The sequence below is a fragment of the Aquila chrysaetos genome, chromosome 9 (genome assembly GCF_900496995.4).
Source record: "Aquila chrysaetos chrysaetos chromosome 9, bAquChr1.4, whole genome shotgun sequence".
In the NCBI taxonomy this organism is placed as follows: domain Eukaryota; kingdom Metazoa; phylum Chordata; class Aves; order Accipitriformes; family Accipitridae; genus Aquila; species Aquila chrysaetos.
In genome coordinates this window covers 35,539,794-35,561,259 of record NC_044012.1, presented here as the reverse complement: position 1 = coordinate 35,561,259, position 21,466 = coordinate 35,539,794, and the positions used below count along the sequence as shown (strand labels likewise).

General features: G+C 50.4%; 1 protein-coding gene across 5 annotated transcripts in view; it reads right to left on the bottom strand.

The window, feature by feature from the left end:
• Nucleotides 1–1,732: 1,732 nt before the first annotated feature.
• Nucleotides 1,733–21,466, bottom strand: part of MMP17 (matrix metallopeptidase 17) — an 83,772-nt gene continuing 64,038 nt past the window's right edge. For all 5 annotated transcript variants that reach the window (XM_030025857.1, XM_030025855.1, XM_030025853.1 and 2 more), the window contains exons 4-10: nucleotides 16,634–16,917; nucleotides 13,490–13,666; nucleotides 13,256–13,355; nucleotides 10,960–11,042; nucleotides 6,599–6,751; nucleotides 3,994–4,251; nucleotides 1,733–2,727 (exon numbers count right to left, since the gene is read on the bottom strand). In XM_030025857.1, coding sequence (XP_029881717.1) covers nucleotides 2,399–2,727; nucleotides 3,994–4,251; nucleotides 6,599–6,751; nucleotides 10,960–11,042; nucleotides 13,256–13,355; nucleotides 13,490–13,666; nucleotides 16,634–16,917 — 1,384 coding nt within the window. In that variant the 3' untranslated portion in view covers nucleotides 1,733–2,398. The remainder of the gene's footprint in view (nucleotides 2,728–3,993; nucleotides 4,252–6,598; nucleotides 6,752–10,959; nucleotides 11,043–13,255; nucleotides 13,356–13,489; nucleotides 13,667–16,633; nucleotides 16,918–21,466) is intronic.

The following is a 21,466-nucleotide window of genomic DNA, read 5'->3' as shown; positions in this document are numbered from 1 at the left end:
GGTTGTCCAGCGGCAGCAAAGCCCCAATTCCTGCTCCATTTCTGATCATCAAAATGCATAATTTGAAGTAGAGAAGGGCGTATTGAAAGCCTTTCCACAGGCTTTATTTATAAATCAGAGTCCCCCACATTAAATAAACATAATTTAACTTGATGTCCTGTTAGTGTGGGTCCCAGCATCACTGTCCCCCACATTAAATAAACATAATTTAACTTGATGTCCTGTTAGTGTGGGTCCCAGCATCACTGTGACCACATCAGCACGGCTGCAGGGCCACCGGTCCTTGTCACAACAGGATCCTTGGTTGGGCTGGAGAAGCTATGCAAGCAGTGCTAGCCATGTCCCTGCCTCCTCTGATCCTTCAGGTGCAGCTCCTGGATAGTTCTTTTGTGGAAGAAGAAAAAAAAAAAAAAAAAAAAAAGAGAGAGAGGGTGTCTTCCCCAGGATGCTGTGCTCCTACCTGGCTTCATCTGCAAGGGGAATCTATAACATGCTGACATACATGGAGTGTAAGCCCAGCAAGGACTAAAAGCCATGCTTTCTTGACACAAGAGGGGAGAGGAAGAAAAGTGATGTGAACCAAAGGAAAATCCCAGCTCCCACGATGGCAACCCACAACGCCCTGCCTCTGCAGCCTCCGCTCGACCCAGCAGGCAGAGGTGGGATGGGGAGCTGCTTTGAGCAGAGCAAGACCGATGCAGAGGGAAGACCAGAGGCAGCTTTACTCAGCAGAGGGAGCTGCTATGCATGAGGAATTTTGGTTTGTATTTTTTTTTTAAAGGATATTTAATGCTTTAATGGGAGGTTTCCATTGACTCATGCCCCATAAAATCACACTGTAGCACATCGTCCTGAAAATAGCTGCACCCTGTGAATGATTGGGACTATTTAAAAATGCAAACAGCAGAGAGGAAAACTCAAGGTGACCCCTTTTTACTATCAGGAGGCAACCGTGCACTTCTGCCTTTCCCACTGTGCCACGGAGGGCTTTGTGTTATGCCCGGCCCCGTGGCAAAAGCCCTGGCTGGCACCGGGGCCAGTGGAGCAGCCTTGGGTCCCACAGTGACGCTGCCTGCGGCCAGGTCTCTCCCGGGAGGTGGCCCTGGCAGAGGCAGCAAGAGGCATTTCTGTAGGAGCTTTACAGAAGCAGGGCAGAGAAGAACAGCGTGTCGCAGTGGCTGCTGCCCATTTCTCTCCTTTAACACCCCTTGACAGCACCACACTGGAGGACCCTGGCCTTCCTGACATCTCTATCACAGTTCCTAGCAAAGCTTCTCACTCACCATTTTCCAGGGCTCTCAGATGCCCAAATTATACCGCAGAAAAGGGATTAGCAGCAAGAAAAAAACCCCAGGAACATCCTAATGCAGCGCTTGACCTTGCTTCTGTCGCTCCAAACTCCTGGCAGAGGCATCAAGAAGAGTTTGAGGCTGTGCAGCATCCCTCCTCCCTCCAGCCCATCCTCCGCAGCGCAGCCAGGTATGACAGAGTCACAAAAGAATGCAATACATCTTGATCCCTCCCAAAACGTAAAACAACCTGAAACAGGAACTCCAAGAGCAGGAGTTCACGTGCGCGGATTAGGCTGGGGTGGTGGGTGTAATTGCATCTCATTTAGCTGCGCTCGGCAAGGTTGCTCCTTGCACAGAGGTGAGGCTGCTCCCGAGCCTCAGTACTCAGCACCTTACTGCAGGTGGCAGGCTTGGTCTGGCAGAGGACTGGGAGATCTCTCTGTAGGCAGCCAAGGTTTATTAGAGAAATTGTTAAATTCAAATGACTCGGATACAAAGATAAGCTGCACTGCCTTCTGAAAGGCAAAGGTGTTTCTGACCCGTAGAAACTGATACAGGTTACCAAGACATCAGTGACCACAGCAGGTTTGACAGTAAAATGATCACCTTGCAGTTAATCTTAGTGGAGTCAAAGTTTCTTTCTACCTAGTACATCCAATAGGATGCGTACATTGTGTCAGCATATAACTACCGCCTCTCGCCTATAGCCTTGTTGCCTTTCCTTCGGGATGTTGCCATCTGTCTCAGCAGCATCTCTTCTGTTCCCATTCAATCACAGTAGCTCTTTCCTCCCTTCTTTGCTGTGTTTAAACATCCAAAGCAACACATCTCTATGGAACATTTATAAATTCAATGTTAGGCTGCTCTCATCTTTAACGAGATGGGGGAATAAGAAGGTGCAGAACTCAAAATCTGTTATTAGACCTTTAAACTAAAATTAAAAAGAAAAAACCAGAAACCACTGTTCATTTCTCATGGAGAATTCAAACCCTTCACCGGCATGTTCCTAGGAATGTTTTTCTGCTTGCAACAGTTAGCATCACGGGATGGTATCCACCTCCCCTGCCTGGAGCACCATGGCGTTGTCTCCTCTGTGGGATGAGGTGTCATAGGGCTGCACACAGCAGTGTTGCTGTCCACAGGCTCATCAGCACGAGGCTGGATGACAGTCTGAGCACAGGGCAAGCCCGGAGGGACGGGGAGGCCGAGGTGCAGGAGCAGACCTCGTAGCCATTTTCTGAGCGGCTCTCGTCATGCTGCCCTGGTTTGGAGCGTGCCCCAGTCCTGCTGCTCTCAGCTGCTTCTGGAGAGTCAGACTGCATGTCGCTGCACACCAGCCAGTCTCTAGCGATGGACTGGGGATAACCAGGCTGGGCTTCCAGGTCACTGTCCAGCACTTTCCAGTACTCCTTGCCCCTGAAGAAGTAACTCGCACCTGTGAAGAGACCAAAACCCAAAGGCAACATGAGCGGCGATGGGTGCTTTCCCAGCGGAAAGGGCACAGGGAGCAGCAGAGGAGCAATCCCACCCCAGCTGAGCCCCGGGGAGCGGAGGCACACGCGATACCGCTGCTTGTTGCCCATACCCTCTCTCACTGCAGGAGCACGGCGGCTGCTGGTGGGATGCTCAAAAAAGATGATGCTACGCCCGGCCGGGATCTCTCACACCAGCCAGGAGCCACCAGACAGATGGGAGGTGGGTGGTGAGATGTCACCTCTTCTATGGTAGGTCCTAGAGCAGATGCATCCCCCCAGTACCGAGGGTGTGCAGGATAAAAACCCTAGTAAATCCACGGCTGGATACACTGTACACGTCTCAGTGGCCGTCAGTGGACAGTCTTTTAACAGGGCATGGTAAGGCTGAAGAAGACCTCACCTACCTGTTAATGACCTGGGGTGCACGCTGCTATCCCCGGGCTCAGATAAATAACCTGAGCCTTGCAGGGCCCTGGGGACTTTCTGCTCTCGGGTGCATGTCTTCCACTCTGAACTGGGAGGTTGTGAATTCCCTAAGCAGGTCTCATGCTCATGGAGGACTCCTACCCACGCGAATGGCCGGTCGCTCTCAACAGCTTTGGAAATTCAGCTTGAAAGGCCTCTGGAAATGTCCCTCCCCTCTGCCTAGTTTAATGGTTGCTATTACACTGTTAGGTCGTCAGTAAATAAAACCTGGAAGTGCCACTTTGTTGTGAGTGAATGCCTGGTTTTATACATCTCCTGTGACAAAATTTTTGTGGTCTTTTCAGGGGGAAGAAACCACCGAGAAATCTCATCCCCGGAAAATAAGTCGTAACTCTGGGGAAAACATCTCCTTTAAAAATATTTTCTGTCCACATCCTCATATATGTGAGCTAAAAATCCAATGACAACAAATTCAGTGAGGAGCAAATCAGCACATATTAGGATAAAAATCACTGCAAAACAACATCAACTGTGTTCTTTTAATAAAATCAAATTATTAGGCCCCCAGGATATTTTTGTTGCCTGCTTGAAAGTACAAAGTCTTTTAGCGAGCAGTGCGGGGAGCTCTGGCTGGAAGCCTATCTCCCTCTTCAGCTTTCAGACACCGGGAACTGTCGTCCCATCAGGGACTTAGCAGTTTATGTTGGCAGGCACGGTAGAAGGGGCTAGAGCTCAAGTGCAAATGAAGCACTGATTTTATTTTTTTTTTTGTGTTTTTTTGAACCGGCATATGGACTCACCATCTGACCACCTCATGGCATCGTCTAAAGGGCTTGGTATTCCCTTCCACAGGATGGTCTCTGAAGGGTACCCGGGATCCATCCTCCGCTCATGGTCGTCGTAGCACCAGTAGAGATTGTCCTTAAAGAAATAAGTCTTGTCATTGTGGGCCCAGGAGAAAGCGGCGTCGATTCCTCCCGGTGGCAGACCGAAGTCCGAGATCGGCCGTGGATATCCTTCCTCCACGTTATTGTCTTTGAAGACCCAGTATCTGTCTCCTGTGGAAAGGAAAGAAGCACGGAGCAAAATCACATTTGTTTCACAGCCAAAACCGGCATTCTCCGGCATCAGAAAAGCTGATGTTTCATTATCTGTTGCCGTGACAATTCTCGGGACCGAGCTCTTGGCGTTTAAGGATGGGGACGAGAAGGCAGCAGCCCAGTGGGGAACCTCGATCTTTGAATAGTTGCTTTTTTGTGTGTCAGGCTCTCCATGGAGCATAGCCCCCCTTCGCTCCTCAACGGCTGCAGGCGTGACAGTCCCGGGACGTGAACACGCCGACAGCATTAGTACAGTTGTCACTTTTATGTGTTTGGTAGTGGCATTTGGTTTTCTGCCCCATTGATTTCTGCCTGATATCCAACTGCAAGAAACAGGAAGTTACATGCAGCTTTTGTGGGCAAACTGGGCACTTTCTGCCTGCTATTTGACTCCTGAGAAGCAAAATGTAGTCCCACTTTGGAAGAGAAATCGCCACATTTTTTAGAGCCAGCTGGGCTGAAGGACCTGTGGATTTTAAGGGATGTAAGGAGGATGTGCAGGGGCTGGACAAATCCCATCGGAGCAGCCCACTGCTCTTCAAGCGTCCTACACAGCCACCTCACCCTGGCCAGGAAAGAACTGTCAACATGGGGTTTTTTCCAATAAAAATGAAGCACAACACGACTGGCCCCTGGTCTGTGGCAGAACAAGAAAATGAACCCAGATCTCGCAATTCCTACATAATCCTCTAACCACTGAGACAGTCTTTCTGTTTGTACAATGACTCTTTGGGAACCTGCAGTGTCCTTTTAGGTATCAGATGACCTATTTTAAAGATCAGAGTTTTTCCTCCCTTGGTTTTCTAGAATATCTGAAGAGGCACTTAAATACGTGCCCGTGTATCAGCAGCAGGACCTTAGAGGCTGGGGTAATTTGTGTGCTTTGGTTTTTGTCCAGGGATCAATGAAACAGCGCTGGAGAGAGGGAACGAGACAGTATTTTATAGCTAGAAAGAAAATCTCGAGTTTAATCTTCAGAGCTAGGCAGGACTAACACACACATCGTGCGTGACCATGGAGCGCTGTGCCTTGCAGGGGCAAGGCCCCAGCTGTGGCACATCTGTAATTCTGGCCTCACAAGCAGCCAGGAGGAGCCCCTGGACCTGAGGTGCCGGGGGCCTGTCCGTCCCCAGCAGGGAGAGAAGGAAAGAAGGGAAGGAAGCAAGCGAGTGCCGCTGCGGTCCGCAGCCCTGCCTGGGAGGGTCTGGTGCCAGGCGTAAGGGCTGCCACGCTCCAGCTGGCCCCGTTCCCTCCGGATTAGCGGAAAGGCAGTGCTGGGCGGGCTGCCCGAGGCAGCTGGAAACATGCGGCGGAGCTTTTTGCCTCCCATTCCTTGGGGAGATGCAGGGCTCGGGGCAGCTCTGCGGTGCTCAGCACGCGGGCAGCCTGGAAGGGCTTCGGCTGCGCTTGGAAACGCTTCTGCGAGCGCAGGGGCTTGCGCGGGATGTAAGCCATTCCTCTAGCCTTGCCGGAGGAATCGAAACCAAATTATTGCTTTCAGAAGTGCTTGGTTCAGCACTTCTGAAACCGATAATTGCACCACGCTTGGAGTAGAACAGTCGGGAGACAAAAAGCAATTTCCAGCCGGGGAGTACAGAGGGCTGGGATGTATTTAGCTCTTCAAGTGCACAACCTTTCCAAAACAAAAGCCGGTGCCTGCCAGGGGCTTGGGTAACATTCAGCACATGGGTAGCATCTAACCAGCACAGGCAGGTGGTTTGGGGGGGACTTGGACACTTGTAGAGGAGCCAAGAGCTAATCTCTTTCCTCCAGCTCTTCTGAAAGAAACTTGCGAGTAATTTTAAATAAAAAGAGAGGATTATACCACTTATTTTAAGAAAAAAAAGAAAAAAGTAACAGAAACATAATTAGCAAAACCAAGATCTTCAGGTTTGATTTTTGTCCCCTCTGCTGCTGCTTCTCTTCTCAGCAACAAATACTAAAAAGTGAAAAGCCCAAAGAAGGAACAGAAAACCCGTAGTGTGTGCCTGGGTGGTTCCTGTTTTTATTTCATTCTTGAAAAGCTAAGATATCAGTTAGATTTGGCTGAAGTTTTTCTTCAGTGACGTTTCCCTCATTTTCTGGGGAACATGACTGCTACTTTTTGCCTGCCCTCCCCACAAGCTGGTTTCTCCTGGCCTTGCTCACGGATAACAGGTCTTGGACCTGCCCTGGGCGGCACTCAATGGCTGATGTTGGTGTCTTCTGCCTGCAGAAGAGGTCAAAACGCTGCCAAGATACCTTGGCACCGGGCTCTACACCGGGGAGACACGCGTGCTACCTCCAGCGCCGCGTTTGCTCTCACCTTTGAAGAAGACGATCTTGTGGTCGCTGGTTCTCTCATAGACCGCGTCCAGGCTGTCCAGGTTGAGCGGCAAGCCTCGCCAGAAACGGTGGATCTGAGCCGGCTGGAGGGAGACCAAGTGCTTATTGCGAGTCAGTCTCCAGAAGTACTTGCCTGGAGGAACAGACTAGACATTACTGAACCACACTGCAACCCACCTTCGCTGGGGAAATGAGCACCAGGCACGTGGCAGCAGCAGAAAGCAAAGTGCGTGAGATGGGAGCTATGAATTAGAGGCATCCTGCTTTCCAGCAGCAGCTGCTAGCGCTTTCTATGTCTGGCAGACCATTAGAAGAAATCCTCTTTTGGGGATCAAAATAATCCTCTGGACATTGCGCTGGAGTTGTTATACTCCTGGCCGCAGTGTGAAGCTGCACCGCTGAGCCGGATCGGGTGAGAGGAGCCTTTTATCTCCCACCCTGCTCTGCATGGGACCTCCTGGGAGCCGGCGGGACCAGGCAGCAGCTGAAGCTACACCAGGCACCAGCAGCCTTTAGCGACAGCCTCCGAAAAAACATCCCTATTTCTCCTCTCCCGGAGCACCCGCAGCTTCCTGCACACAGGGCACCCAGCTGCTTTCATATTTAGAAATGTGTATAATGTTACGATGAAAGATGGAAATATCAGAGGGTTTTTTTTAAATGAAGAAAGGGAGTAAGAAAATAGAGGAGGAGGAAATTATATTAATAAAACTGGAAGGGGTTGAGGTGGGGAAGGAGGCACAATTAGGCACATCTAGAGGTGTAGGATGAGCAGGGAACTTCAGTCCTGCGGTGCTCCCAGGGGCTGAATGTACCGGTGGTGTAAGCAAACACACCTGTAGTACCTGCAGCAACACTGCCCCAGCCAGAAAAGAGTTTGGCTTGGGGTATTTCTGGAATATTTTGGGTAGCGGAAAAGGAAACAGGTTTGCCCTCTGTGGGAAGGATGCCAAACTTTCTCCTGACAAAGGAGCCTTACGTGGGATTTTCCACAGAGTCTTAATGATTTTGGGGGCAACTCAAAACCTGACTCTGCACTGTCTCTGGGATTCCCAGCCTGAGTTTTTGCAGCACGCTTTCTGCTGCATCTTCCCCGGAGAGCTCGACACAGTGAGATCTGAGCTGGAGCAAGATGTCTAAAAGCCAACTCTCAACTTCATCTCATATTTGTTATTGCCTGTTAGAAATTATTGCATGTTATTTACATCTGTTCTTGCACGGATTCCCAAGGGGGGATAAGCAACAGAAACCAAAGATGCGTCTTCAGATTTGTATTCACGACACTCAGCCCTTTCTCCAGAGCCAGCAGATTGTGACACCGTCTTTTAAAATTTTATGGAAATTGGATCTTAGCCTAATAATGCAGGAGGCGAAACTCTAACACTTAAACATCTGCAGAGAGGGGGTTTTATTCTAATTATAAGGATTTATATCATATTCTTGTTCTTCTGCTCCAGTTTGCATATTTGCTCTATCTGACTGAAACCCACAAATGAATAATACATTCAAATGTGGCAGGAATTGCCATAATTACAGATTCTTTTTAAGAACGTTAAAAAAATAGGATTCAAATTTGGTGGCTATTGTACATCGATGGAAACACATGTAATTAAATAAAGATGATCTCTGCATCTCTAATTAGCGAGGCACTAGACAAAGCCAGATTTTCACTTTTTTTAACAAGAAATACAGCTCAACAGAATTCCTTCTTTAGTAGATAAGTATCTGAACTGCAGAGTGCCCTGGGCTCATTTGAGACAAGGAGGGAAGCCCCAGTGCTTTTGACGTTTCAACCTTTTGCCAGTGATGGGCTCAGCGGGTGTGCAACTGCAGCAAGCAAGCTTTAAATCTACCCTCAAAGTCAGGCATAGCCTGGGCTGTTGGTTAGTTTGGTTGGTTTTTTGATAAACTATCAGGAAAAAGCAAAAAAATATAGCAATTAAATAGCAAGGAATTTTTAACACAACAGCCCCAGTCTGCCCGCGCTCATGTTTTGTCATGGCCAAGCCTGCTCGCCAAAGTGTTACGTTTACTTGGTCGATCATCAGCCAAAGCCAGATCCGCAGGCTGCCATTATCATGCAGAAATAGAAATAAAATAAAATAAAATAAAAAAATCTCCACCCCCTGTTTGTTTAAAAAGCTGGATTTAAAACCACCCACCAAGGTGGCAAACAGAGCAGGATGAAAGCCAAGTGTAAAGTCCTGCTGTCCCAAGCATCTCATTTTATATGGATGATGGGTTGAGGCAATTGCTTTCTTTAATACCAGGCGATTTTGATCCCAGCTGTGTACTATGCTCTCCGTACTTTGGCTGCCTCTGGCAAGGTTGCTGCACGCACCGTGCAGACACACACACAGGCCAAAGTTGTTTTAAAACTTCAGGATTCTGTAGCAAGGCACCTAAATCAAAGCAAGCGGTGTTTTGGAAGTGCGGAGAACCCACTGTTGTCTTCAATATGACGAACCTGGGAGCCCTGGGGAGTTCCAGTCCTAGTGTCTTCACGGTGGGAGAGGCTGCTCTCCAGCTAGGGAACCAGCCGGACCAGCTCAGAACAAAACATCCATCGATGGAGGGAGCTCATCACTGGAGGTCATTAAAATCCCACCCCAGAGGTGACATCCCCGCTCCTTGGTGCCCAGGATGGTTTGGTGGCAGCAATGGGGGCTCTGAGGGAGGTGCTGGGCTCCGGAGGCAGCCATGCAGCTGGCACCCACTGACACTGTGCTCTTTACATTTGCATTTTGGCCCACAATAAATATATCCAAAAATAGACACCGAGATAGATTTCTCTTTAGTTTCCTTCCCCCCGACCCCGCCTCTGAAAGACAGATAGCCATTTATCCTGGATACCAGTTCTTGTCTCTTCTTTTCCCTTCTTCACTGTGGCTTTTTGGAGCCGTCATCCGAACAAATACCACAGGGGAACAGCCTCTGTATTGTGCTCCCCCAAGGGCACAGACAACATCGAATTCTCTGGAGCTCTTTTGCCATTCTTGCCTGTGACCCGAGACTCGCACTGTGACACCCAGATGGGTTATACATGCCCGGACGCCGCTCCCGATCCCTGGGGGAGATGCTTCTGCTTCCCTGCTGAATGGCTTTGGGGTGGCCAAATGGTGGCCAGGGATGGAAAGAAATGCCCAGTGGGCACTTTTCCATCTTGGAAAGATGGGAAAGAAAGCCAATGGAGTCCAGCCTACACGGGCTCTGTACAGCTGAGAAGGCACCGATGGGATCCTTGTCGACAGCCGGGCAGCCCGGGGACACACCGCCAGTGAGTGTTTGCTGACACGGAACCAGGTGGCTCTGCAATCGCACGCACGTTGTCTTTGAGCAATGCACAGCAAGCAGCGTTAGGGAAGGTGAAACGTGGGAGGAAAGGGAAGCTGGAGGCATCCAGGAAAAAAAAAAGCAGTGGAGAGCTGTTGTTGCTCTGCTTTTTATCCTGGATGCCTCCAACTTGGGCAGTGCAGCGTGATGGGGCAGAGCGCTGCACAGAGTGCTGCGCTGGATTGTCACCAGCCCGCCGCTTCAGAGGGAAGTGTTAAACCCCGGGACGTGCCACGTGGACACGCGTCTGCCCTGGTGTTAGGACACGCGTCCCTTGTGGGTGCCGCACCGGCTGTGCACTGTGGTGGGCAGGAGGGTTTGCCGCCACCGGCACAGCTTGCAGGTACTCCTCTGGTCTCTCCTTCCTAACCATCCGCCAGACCCCCAACCTGGCTCGCGCCGCCCAACCGCTCTTGGCTGCAAGTCCCACAGGTTAATTACGTGCTGGGTTTAAAAATATCCATTTTTATCATCTTAAAATAAATTTGTGTTTCAGTTTCGCTGGCTTTCGCCTTCTTTTTGGATAAAAGAAATGGTCGATTTACTGTGCAGTCTTTTGGATACCTCTAGCCCATCCCTTTCCCTCCTCCTGCTCCCTCACGGTCCCTGTTCAGCTGTGATCTCTGCCTGTTCCCCAGCAGTGCCGCCGCGTGTCCCCAGCCATCGGCAGAGTGGGCACCTCCTCCCCTGCGCTGTGACAGACCGTGCACGAGCCGGGCGGTTTCCTCCTGCACTGGAGGCAGGATTCCCATTGACATTAAAATTTCCTTATCGTCTGTCCTCAGCCTTAGCGGGTTGATTAAAGGTCTAAGCCCTTTGATTTGAGCCAAAAGGAGTCGGCGACATGCGAGACGTCTCCCTGGGTCCGCAGGCCCCGCAGCCCGCAAACCCCGAGCCAGCTTATCGTCATCGCCCGCCCCAGCCCGTCCGACTCTGCTGCTGCAGCGTCACACTGTCACGCCAACGTCACCGCAGGGCGACGCACGCAGAGACCACGTGGGCGCTTACCTTTGAAGAAGAAAGCCTCTCCCCTGATCTGGGCCACCGCGTCAAAGTGAGTGTTGCATCTGTTGGGCACGTCCCGCCTGAGCCTGCGGAGAGATGCCCAGGTGAGCGCAGCCCAGGCGGGCAGCGGGGAGCCACGTCCTCCCTGGTGTCCTCCATCCCACAGACCACATCTCCCCTGCCCCAGAGCCACCAGCAGAAGACCACAGGCTGCGTCCATCTGTCGTTCCTCATGCTCAGCCCCAGCCATCTGCACGGGGATTTCCGAGGCGAGATTGGGAAACCCTTAGCCTGAAGACAGCTTTGTGGCGGACACGCTCCCTGGGCCGCTGGAGGCCATCACTGGGAGTCAAGCGGGGACACGCTCTACATCTACCAGCTAGCGTAACTGGTGAGGGCGGAGCTGGCTTGCCGCTCCCCGGTGGCACAGCGTGGCTCAGCCGTCTGCCCCTGGGGCAGCGGGACACGTGGTGGGCGAGAGCCAAGCAGCATCTTGCTCCAGCAGCTGGGGACGTTGCTGCTCTGAGGCTGAGCTCCGAAATGCCAGTGAGAGGTGACAGAGCTGCAAAGCAGAAAGCAGATGAGACCAAACACAGGGAGACGACGCCACATGCGAGACAATGCCGTGTGACACGTGGTGAAAGCCACCCGGCAAGTTGCAGCTGAGATACTGAGCTGCTTTTAACCAGGTGGGTGGGAAAGGCACAGAGTATGAAGGACCGAAAGAGCTACAAAGCCCGTGTGAGAAATGATGACTGATGGAGGACAAGGAGAGGATGCTGGGAACATGCACAGAAAAGCTGCTGTGGGTGACAGGAAAGCATAAATCTAATTTGCTGATAGAATAGTTGTGCTGGGCTGCCAGTACCCATTTCACAGCTCTCTTTGGGCACAAAATGACAGATGTGGAGGTGAACCCCATCCACCCTCCCAGTCATACACGGGGCAGGAAGAAGGGGTTGGTATGAACAAGTGCCCTGCTCCTCCTGCTGCTGGTGTGAGACGATGGTCTCCTACAGCAGCAGAGAGAAATACTCTCATCTCTAGGTCAGAACACGGCCATACAGACCCTTGTGGACAAGCTCCTTTAGAAGCTACATGGGAAGAAAGATAACTAATGGCATTCAGCATATTCAAGGAAAAAGGATCTGTTAGGACCCTCATAGCCTTTCTGCAACCCCTGGCAGCTGGGACACCTCCACCAAGAGCAGGTGCTCAGCACCTCTCTACTGTGGGCATCACACCAGGCAGGGCAAAGCGGGGTCAAGAAGGTGCTGAGGTGGGAAACCTAACTGCAGCATGGGGATATTTTTTCAAGATTATATTCTTCTTGGTCCCATTCCTGTAGGAATAATCCGGTTGTTCACGCTTCAGTGCTGTTATCCCCTTTTTGCAGATGGGGCATTGAGGCACAGAGGGATGAAGTGACTTCCTCAAGGTCAAACCCCAGATGAGGTTAGACCAGGAGGTGAAGGTGACCTGCTCCATCTCTGCTGCTCTCACCTGGCGCACTGCTGGTATCTGGCAAAAATATGTGTGACCATGAACTGCCTTTTTGTTCAGTGTCCCTTCCTCTTTTAACTGTCCTGCTGCCCTGGTAGTAAAACAATTTGGTAACTCCAACATTTATTAATGAGCTAGATCCAGAACTTCCCTTAATGAGGGCACGCTGGTTGCTTGATGACACTCAGTGTAAGCAGTCCTTTGCCAATTCAAACCTGCGTTGGAGTCAGGCTATCGGTCCACTTGTTCCAATATTCACCCCCACAGGTACATTAGGGAGTTGCTCACCGTGGAAAGATTCAGGTAAGTTAGGCTTGCACAAATCAGGATACTGCAGAGGAAGTTTGATTAAAATTTCAGCAAGGATGAGTTCACCTAAGGGTGGTGGGGACAAATTTCCATTAACATGAGTAAAATTTTGAGTCTTAGGGAAACACAAAGCATTCCAAGATGATACAGGATTTCTGGATGTGCCTTGAATGATAAAAAGTAGCTAAGGGATAGATAGCACCTATCACTCGTTCCTGCTCTTAACCACTTCGGTTGTGGGCTGGCTGGCCAGTCTCCACACATACTGCTTGAAAAAAAGCAACAGTGTATGCAGGAGATGATCAGGAGACATGAGGAAGAAGGTGCACTTTCTGTGTGTCTGTGTTTTCCAGAAGACAAAAGGTCCAGAGGGAAATACTGAAGCCAGAGTGAGCGGGCAAGATACTGATGCTTGAGTGGAGCTTCACTACTAGATTTCTTTTGCAGAAACATCAGCGACAGTTGAAAAGAAACAAACTTGACTTACGGGACAGTGGAGCGGTTCTCTGGCAGCTCTGGCAGGATAGGATGGTCATCGGTTTTGCTTACTTCAGGCTTGGCTGTGGGGGACACAGATTCCCTGACTCCTGCGCATAAAGACAAAGAAGGAGTAGAGGGCTACACCATCTTCCCCACCAGCTCCACTCACCCCAGAAGACAGCTATTCCAGCATGCCTCATGGCAGAAATGGGCCGTAGCCAGGTGAGGGAAACAAACTTACCGTAGAGTTGCCAGATTCGGACTTTGTCCTCATAAGGTAGGTCATACTTCAGAGGATCCCCCACTGGACCTTGGTAGTAGGGTCTCATGATAGACTCTATGGCAGAGATGTGGGTCAAGCCAATGGCATGGCCAAACTCATGGACAGCTACAGCAAATAAGTCCATCCCATGAGCGTCTGGAAATAAAGACAAAATTGAAATAAAAGTCACTACATGCTGATTGTGTTTTGAGGGTTTGGGTGGGCTGTAAGGGCTGTAAGAAGAAATGTAGGTATATGTTGGATAAACTGGAAAGAAAAGCTTTGGAATAGGTGAAGTCTGAAAAAGACATTTTTCTCCAGTTGGAGAAAGGAGACCTAAGTGTATCCTATGAAAATGGAAAGCAAGCCAGACATCAGCCCACAGTGCGAGTCCTCAGCCCCACACAAGCATAGGGATCACCCCTCTTATTCCCCAATGACACCTGAGAAAGAGCTGGACAAACAGCTGAGACAGCGACCTTGGCACAACTATCCGTCACCCCCACTAACCAGCGCTGCAGGAGCTGGGCCAGAGCGGTCCTCTCCCGTACCTCATGCCTGCCCTGCAGCAGCTGCCGACACAGTCTTTGTGATGTCCAGAATACCAAATTTCTGCAGCCGCTAGCCAGAAGCTTGTCAAAGCCTGTGATAATGAGCAAAGCCTTGTGCCAAGGAACCGGCGAGTGCCCGGCAGTGCCCGCCTGCCCATGGTGCTCTGCTGGGCTTTCCCTGCCTGCACAATGCTGGCATTGCACGCCGCTGCCCTGGCCAAATCCACCCCAAATGCCTTCCTGCACGCATACAAATGCGGAGCTGTTCACCTGCTCATCGGCCACCAACCCTGGTCGTCTAACTGCTGCCCAGTGACCATATCCAGCTTGTTTCCAGAGGACTTGGCCATCTTCTCCCCTTCTACACCTTGTGCTGGTGGGGCTGCAGCTCCAGGGTCTGCTCCCTAAGGCAAACACTTTGATCCTCACACACCACACTGGGCATCAGGGAGCCTTTACTGAACATTGCTACCTCCTTTGATGACTTTTTTTCCTCAGTCTGGACTATCTCTACTCTATTGTCTTTCCCCAGATTTCAGTATTTGCAATCCAGCCCCTAGTGCCTCACACCGCACCCACACACAGACCCATCCAATACTCTCCAGAGCCTCAGACACTCGGGTCAGATCTCAATGGGGGTTAATGTCCACTTCCAAACCTACACCACCACTGCCAAAGAAAAGGAGGAACTGCTCCCAGGAGCCGCACGGGACTCATCCTGCTCGGTGCATTCTCACCACCCAGCACCCATGCAATTGCTCCCCCTCGCCGCACAGCAATGCCCTGCAGAGCAATACCAGAGGGCGGCGGTGATTTTAAGTATGGTTCTTACAAAGATCATGATTGCAAGTATTGTAATAAAAAGGCAGTGAGGTCGGAAAGGTCTCTGCAGAGCTCAGGGGAGCCCCACGTTCCCTGAGCCACGGTCGGGGCCTGAGGAGATGTTGCATAGAAGCAGCTGGGGCTGATCCTGCACAGTTCTTAGTGCTCCCCACCGGGCTTGGGTTGTTGCGGGGGGGTAGGGGGGTGGGGGCGGGCATATTTTTGCTGAATTCTGCTTTTTCCTTGATGACTATTATTTACAGTGTCTGTAAACAGCCAGGATTTTTATAACCTGTGCTGTTTTCCCCAGCACTAGAAGAGAACAAGACATATGCTTTCTGACATTTTAATGCCAAACTGACAACCTTGGGGATATTTTTATATCATCTACCAAGTTGTTATTTTTGAATCACTAGGGAGAACAAAATAAATAAAAGATGAGGCTTGGATAGCTCCAAGACCTTCAAAATAGAGGGCAGCTTTCTCGCTGTCGGGTTCATCCCCTCATCCCTCGGTGGTGCTTGGAGGGATCCTCCCTGCGAGCCCGGCGGCCCTGAGCTCGCTCCTCCACGCAAGCCTGTTTCACAACAAGCATTCCCAACCACCAGCTACAAAAGGGGCACCACTCCTTACTTCATCACATAACACATGTGCTACAGCAAGTTACCAGACCTCAGCGCTTGCCTCTGCCCTGTATGTCTGCAGAGCAGAGCTGCTGTTTTTCTTCCCCATAAGAGACATGGGTTGGGGTTGCACAGCGGCATGAACCAAAGACCAGGTTGAATCCTGAAGAATCAGCATGTCCAGACCTTTAGCCTTAACCTCAGACCTCCTCCAGTACATCTGGTGAACCTCCTGCCCACAAACACTCAGCAGGGATGGCTGGAGGTCAACCGGTAGGCAGGGAGGAGCGGGGTGGGGAGAAAGAAGGTATTAGCTGGTTTCAGGGAAGATGGTTAGGTCTAAATAAAATCATTAAGCTGAGGCAGCAGGAGCCCCCGGGAGTCTGGCAGAGAAGGTGACATGACAAGTAAATTAGCAGCTGGTGACTGCAGAGGAGACGCTCTGTCAAAACACACCTGACACGAAGGTTGGGGACCCGATCCCTACAGATGGCTGACTCAGCAGAGGAACACTTGCTTCTGAAAGTCCCTCTGCTTATTAAAACTCTGCTCTAGCCAGACAAGATGCAATAAAAGAAAAAAAGACTAAAACTGTAACTTGTAACCATCCTGATGTCAGGTAACAGACACAAGATGGCAGGAAAAACCTAGACTTCACAGGGGGCTTTTTCCCTGCAGACCACAGAGCCCTTTCCAGGCAGGTCGGCTTATAAATAATGCTTTCAAAATAGGAAACTGGGATGTGTGGCAGGGAAGCCACTCAAAAGACGCTAAAGTCGGAGAATGCAGTCCCCATCCAAGAGCTCCAACATCTGGCACACCCAACCTGTGACCTTCCAGGTCCCAGAAGAGATGGGGACTGGGGGTGGGCAACGGGGAGCTCTGCAGCTGCTGATACAATGGGAAGAAACATGGAGATGCCATTGAGGCTTCCAGGAACATAGAAGGTCCTCAACACTGGCTGTTGTCATTTCCCTAGCAAGGCTCAGGGGGGAACCAGGAGAAGGTGTTGGGATCCCCAAGCCCGGGTGAAGGTGTAGCAGAGGCTAAACCACTCTAACCACCAGAGCAGAAGAGGGTAACTGGGAGCCCTTGCTTTTGGCTGCAGCTCTCCCACCCTGACCTACCTGACGATCGGAAGGTCCAATACTCGTCATCATCAAAATGAGTGTCTCCTGCCGTGTGATGGTCTCCAGGGAAGAAAGCATGTGCCACTGTCCCACCAGGCCCATCAAAGGGATAGCCGTCATTGTGATCTGCCTTGGAGAAGTCTATCTGGATGTCGGCATTGTTACCTGCCACTTCATGGAAATTCAGCGGGGTGATGTCACTCCAGACCTTCAGGGCGTAGTACATCAGGGCTCGGACTGTGTCGTGGCCCAGGTGGGACTCTTTTGGGAAGGTGCGAACTCTGAAATAAAGAGGGCAAAAAAAGAGGATAGATGAGTAGCATGAAAGATCTTCTCTGAGGACCAGCAGGAAGGGCTCTGCAGGTGCCTGGTGCATCGCAGAGCCTCGGTGAGGCCTCCAGAGCTCTTCACACTCCTCCTGAGTGTGGGACCTCTGGAAATACCGAGCCAACCTTGCCCAACAGAGCATGAAACACAAGCAGGATTTGAATCCTGATGCCTCCCGATCCTGCTATACCAGGTGGCAGTCAGCCTCAGAGCCACAATTCATGCACAAACTGCTGTTAATAACCCAGGACTACTACCCTTGCCCAGCCTTGGAAATGCCAACGCCGTGAGTCCCTTGCCCATTTTTTTTTCAAGCTCCCTTTCAGACCTGTTGACAATTATTTTCTCACCACTTATTCGTTCCAAATGCAACCCAAATATGCAAAGATTATTGTCTCCTGAAGCCTTTGCACCACACACAGGCCCATCAGTTTCTCTGCAACAAACAGCAGGTCATTGCTCATTCTTATTACACACACACAGAAATCCAGTACGGATTTGCTGCCTCCATATATTTCCCAGCATATCTGTTGGAGGTATAAAATATACTCTGAAACCAGTACACTGCCAGCATTCCCTGAGACTGCAATTCATAACGAGGAGGAAGAGGAAAGGATGCATTTTATGTAAATCTCATTCAAAACACCTCCAGCCTATTGCCTGCAGGAGACAGGCTATCTGATGGAGCACTGTAGTTGAGAAGCTCTTGCCTTGCTTCTTGGTAGAAAAAGCAGTGATGAGCAGGGGCTTACGACACTACTGCCCACATCACAGGACTATTATAGTTTCTCTGTATCAGCACTGCATCCCCTGGTCCCCAGCTCTGCCTTGCCCTGGAAGAGAAGCCAGGTGGGACGAGCCGTGTGCCGGCGTTCGCCCTGCAGCTGCATGATTCAAACCTCCCTTTTGGTCTGAGCTGGAATGAAAAAAAGGTCCCTGCCTCCTGTATAATCAAACTTTGAAAAAAAATTCCTAACATTGTTGATTTAATAAAGGAGGTGAAAAGACAAAGATGCAACAAGGCACCTTGGCTTCTAAAAGAGTATGTTTAGATAATCTTTCATTGACAATTTTGAGAAAAATAAACACCCTCCAGGAAAACGTACTGTTGACTGAGTAATTATTGACAAAAACCAATTCTGCTGGAAAATTTCTGGCCAGTTCTACCCCAGTAATAATGGATACTTTATTTTTTGTGTACAAGTATACCAACCAAAATGTTCATGAATATTTCATGACTTTTAAAGGCTGAAGCAACAATTTTGATCTCCTCACTTGCCCTCCTGCATAATATAGCTGGGAGAGCATCGCTCAGTATTACAACCACTCCCCCAGCACCAATGTGAAGTAATGATTTGACTAAACTTCTAGAGGTAATCACAGGTATCAGAAAGGGGCCTGACATCACGTCACTCAAGCTCTTCTTATGAGTAGTGATTTGGGTACTAGGAGACACCATGGGTCAGAGGAGGGGAGTAAGAACGACTTGCTGACTGAGGTTGGATGCTCTTGCTTCCACAAATATTTGCATATATCCCATGCCCTCAGAGGCACACAGCCCAAGGTGGGTACCACCTCCTTACCTGGGCAAAACTAGTGAGGGTTAAATCCAGAACAGAACAAAAAGGGACTCATGAGAACAAGCAGAAATCTTACTAACAGTTTCTCTGGAGAGCTTGGGAATTCCATCCTAGAGATGGTGGGAATGAGATGGGTGAATCAGGCAAAACCCATCACAGCCAGATGAGCAAAAATCACTCACATCCATGCCTTTGCTATCCCTAAACTGTTCTGGGCAAAGACAGACCTTATCTACTAAACTAAATGAGTCAGCATACATGTAGCGTCAGATGATCATAGGACTTCAGACAAAACACATTTGTAAAGACAGAATAGAGGTACAAGCAGTATGAGCACAGGATTAGAGAAGGCAATTTTCAAGCAATTTTTAATTTATAGAAGAGACTGTGGCTGGATGTAAACCTCTACAGTACAAAAAAAAAAAAAAAAAAAGGCCAGCTGGTTTCCAGGTATTCTTTAACTAGGTGCCTTCATCTTCCACAACACTCCTCTGGACTTGGGCAAACCCTTTGCTGCTTTAATCTCTACTGAACAAGTCATTATACATGTAAAACACACCATGTTTAGTCCAGGAATTACAACCTATCTCCAAGATCATGGTGCCTAGGGCACAGACTCAGATTCAGGGACATTATCTGCTCTTCCCTCCTCAAGTCCTGCTCAACCACGTGAGCTGCTTTCCTTTTCTTTCCCTCCCTTTCCAGCTGTAGAATGAGGATAATGAATCTGATCTCCCTTGTAAAAGGACGGTGGATGAAAAGCCCTGTCTAAAGAGACAAACATTATGAATATTCATTCCAACCCCTGACTCCAGAAACATTAGATTAAGGCAGAAACTGTATCAATACTTATTTTGCTCCTTATAAGAGGTCCTGCATCTCTGAGCCGACCCACATTTTATTAACATGCTGCAGGTGTAAGTGAAAAATCCCCCATCCTTTATTCATTACCACCGTTATTTTTCAAGAAAATCCCATCAGGGTTTTTCAATTCAGCATCTGATTTGATTGCCAGAGCTCTGCTAATTGTTTTCAATGAGATTAGGAGAAGACTATTATGCTGATAGGATGTTCGTCAGCATTGTATTACCCAGTTCCACTGAAAAGGAGGCCCATTTCTAATGTCATGCAGATGCAGACAGGACTAAGCAAGCTTCCTCCTACCTTGATTATTATTATTTGTATTAAATGGTGCTTAGGTACCCAGTGGAGAGCAGTGCTCGTTCTTCTTGGATGTTAATCCCTCCTGAGACTCCCCTTACAGAGCTCCAATCGTAGGCAAAAGCCCGATGCGAGTAATTGGAGAGAAACCTCTCCCCTCCAGCCGGTCCCCGCCAAGCCACCGGCAAGGTGATGAATGAGGACAGGGCTGCTCAGTCCCCCTCCGGCCACCCCACCAACGAGCCAGGGCGTCACTCACATCCCTCTGCAAAGCCATGCACTGGGACACCCCGAGGAGCATCTGTCCCCGTGGCGGCTGTGGCTGCGCGAGGCAACATCAGCCGTGCCGCTTGAAACAGCGGCTGCCCAGCAGTAGCTGGTTGTAAGTGGCACAACTGGATGCCAAGGAGAACATCTCCGCTCTGCTTTTAGAGCTCGCCCAGGCAGCAGCACCGCCACGCAGACAAATGAAAGCTGAATTTCACCCAGCTGCTCCCAGTCCTTCACGTGTCCCCCGAGTCCCCTCCTTCACTTGTCCCATCCCAAAGAGATTTTGGGTCCAAGGTGGTTTATAAGTAGAGGCCAGAGAGAGCTAATCTGCCTCTGTTTGCTATTGAGGGACACCCGCACCAATGGTTCTTCTGATTTCTGGGTTCCTTTTTGGTTTTTGTCCTCCCAAAGACGGAAGTGGAAGAGTATTAGTGATGTATGAGAAATCAATTGCTGGTTAATGAAAGCACTCCTTCACCTTCTGCAGCCCTGAAACCACAGAGAAATAAAATAAATGCTGATAACTACCAAACACAGCAGGCTAAGGATTGCCTGATAAACCCAAATTGATTTTTCGGGGGTGGGGGGAAAAGGGGTGGATGCTTACTGCCATGGCAAAGATGCTTTCCCAGCTGCCCGCAGCCACCCGCGGCACAAGCCGTGGCATGAGCCATGGGACGACAGCCCCGATCCGGTGCTACCCCGACGCCACCTTGACACCCCAATGCCACAGGAGGAAAGCAGTGGAGCTGCTTGCGCCCTCCATTGCGCCTCTCCCAGCACTTTGCAAAAATTACTGAATATTTTGGGGTGATAATCCTTCTCCGGCACTTTAATATGCACATAGCACCAGGCGGCTCCCTGCAGCCCAGCAATGGGTGCCAGCAAGGGAATTATCCATCCCAGGGAGAAGAGGTGGGGGAAAGCAGATTTCACAGCCGGTTTCTTGGGTTGTGAGAGGAGCAGCTGCTCCAGCGGGGTGCTGCTGGAGTGGGGCAGCTGCCAGCACTCTGCTCCAGCCACTCCAGGCTTTTCCTACGAGGGTCCCAGTTGCCTGCAATGGGTGCGTTATGATAGCCCTAAAGCAGCTCCACACCGGGGGGGAGACACTCCTGCCCCCCTCGGGCATCTGTCACCCCCAGGGAATGGGGGGCACAGCTGTCTGCGACCAGCTGGGCTTGGGCTAGGAGGTCCCCACTGTGCGATGCCACCGATTAGAGGAGGAAAGCGGGAGGATGAGGTCCATCACGGGGATGGGAGCATGGTACTGGGGGGTCACCCAGATTGCACACCTTAACCCGGCGGTACCTGCGCAGCAGCTGCCCTTCCACGCCTTGGTAAATCCACGTCTCAGCTCAGGCAGCGCCATACCTCTGCTGCGGGTGGGCTCAGGATGCTCACGGCGGTGATGGGCAGCGACTGACAGACGTCACTGCTCCCCTGCCACCTGCGTTTGTTCCAGCTCCGGCACCTCATATCCCGAGCACCGCAG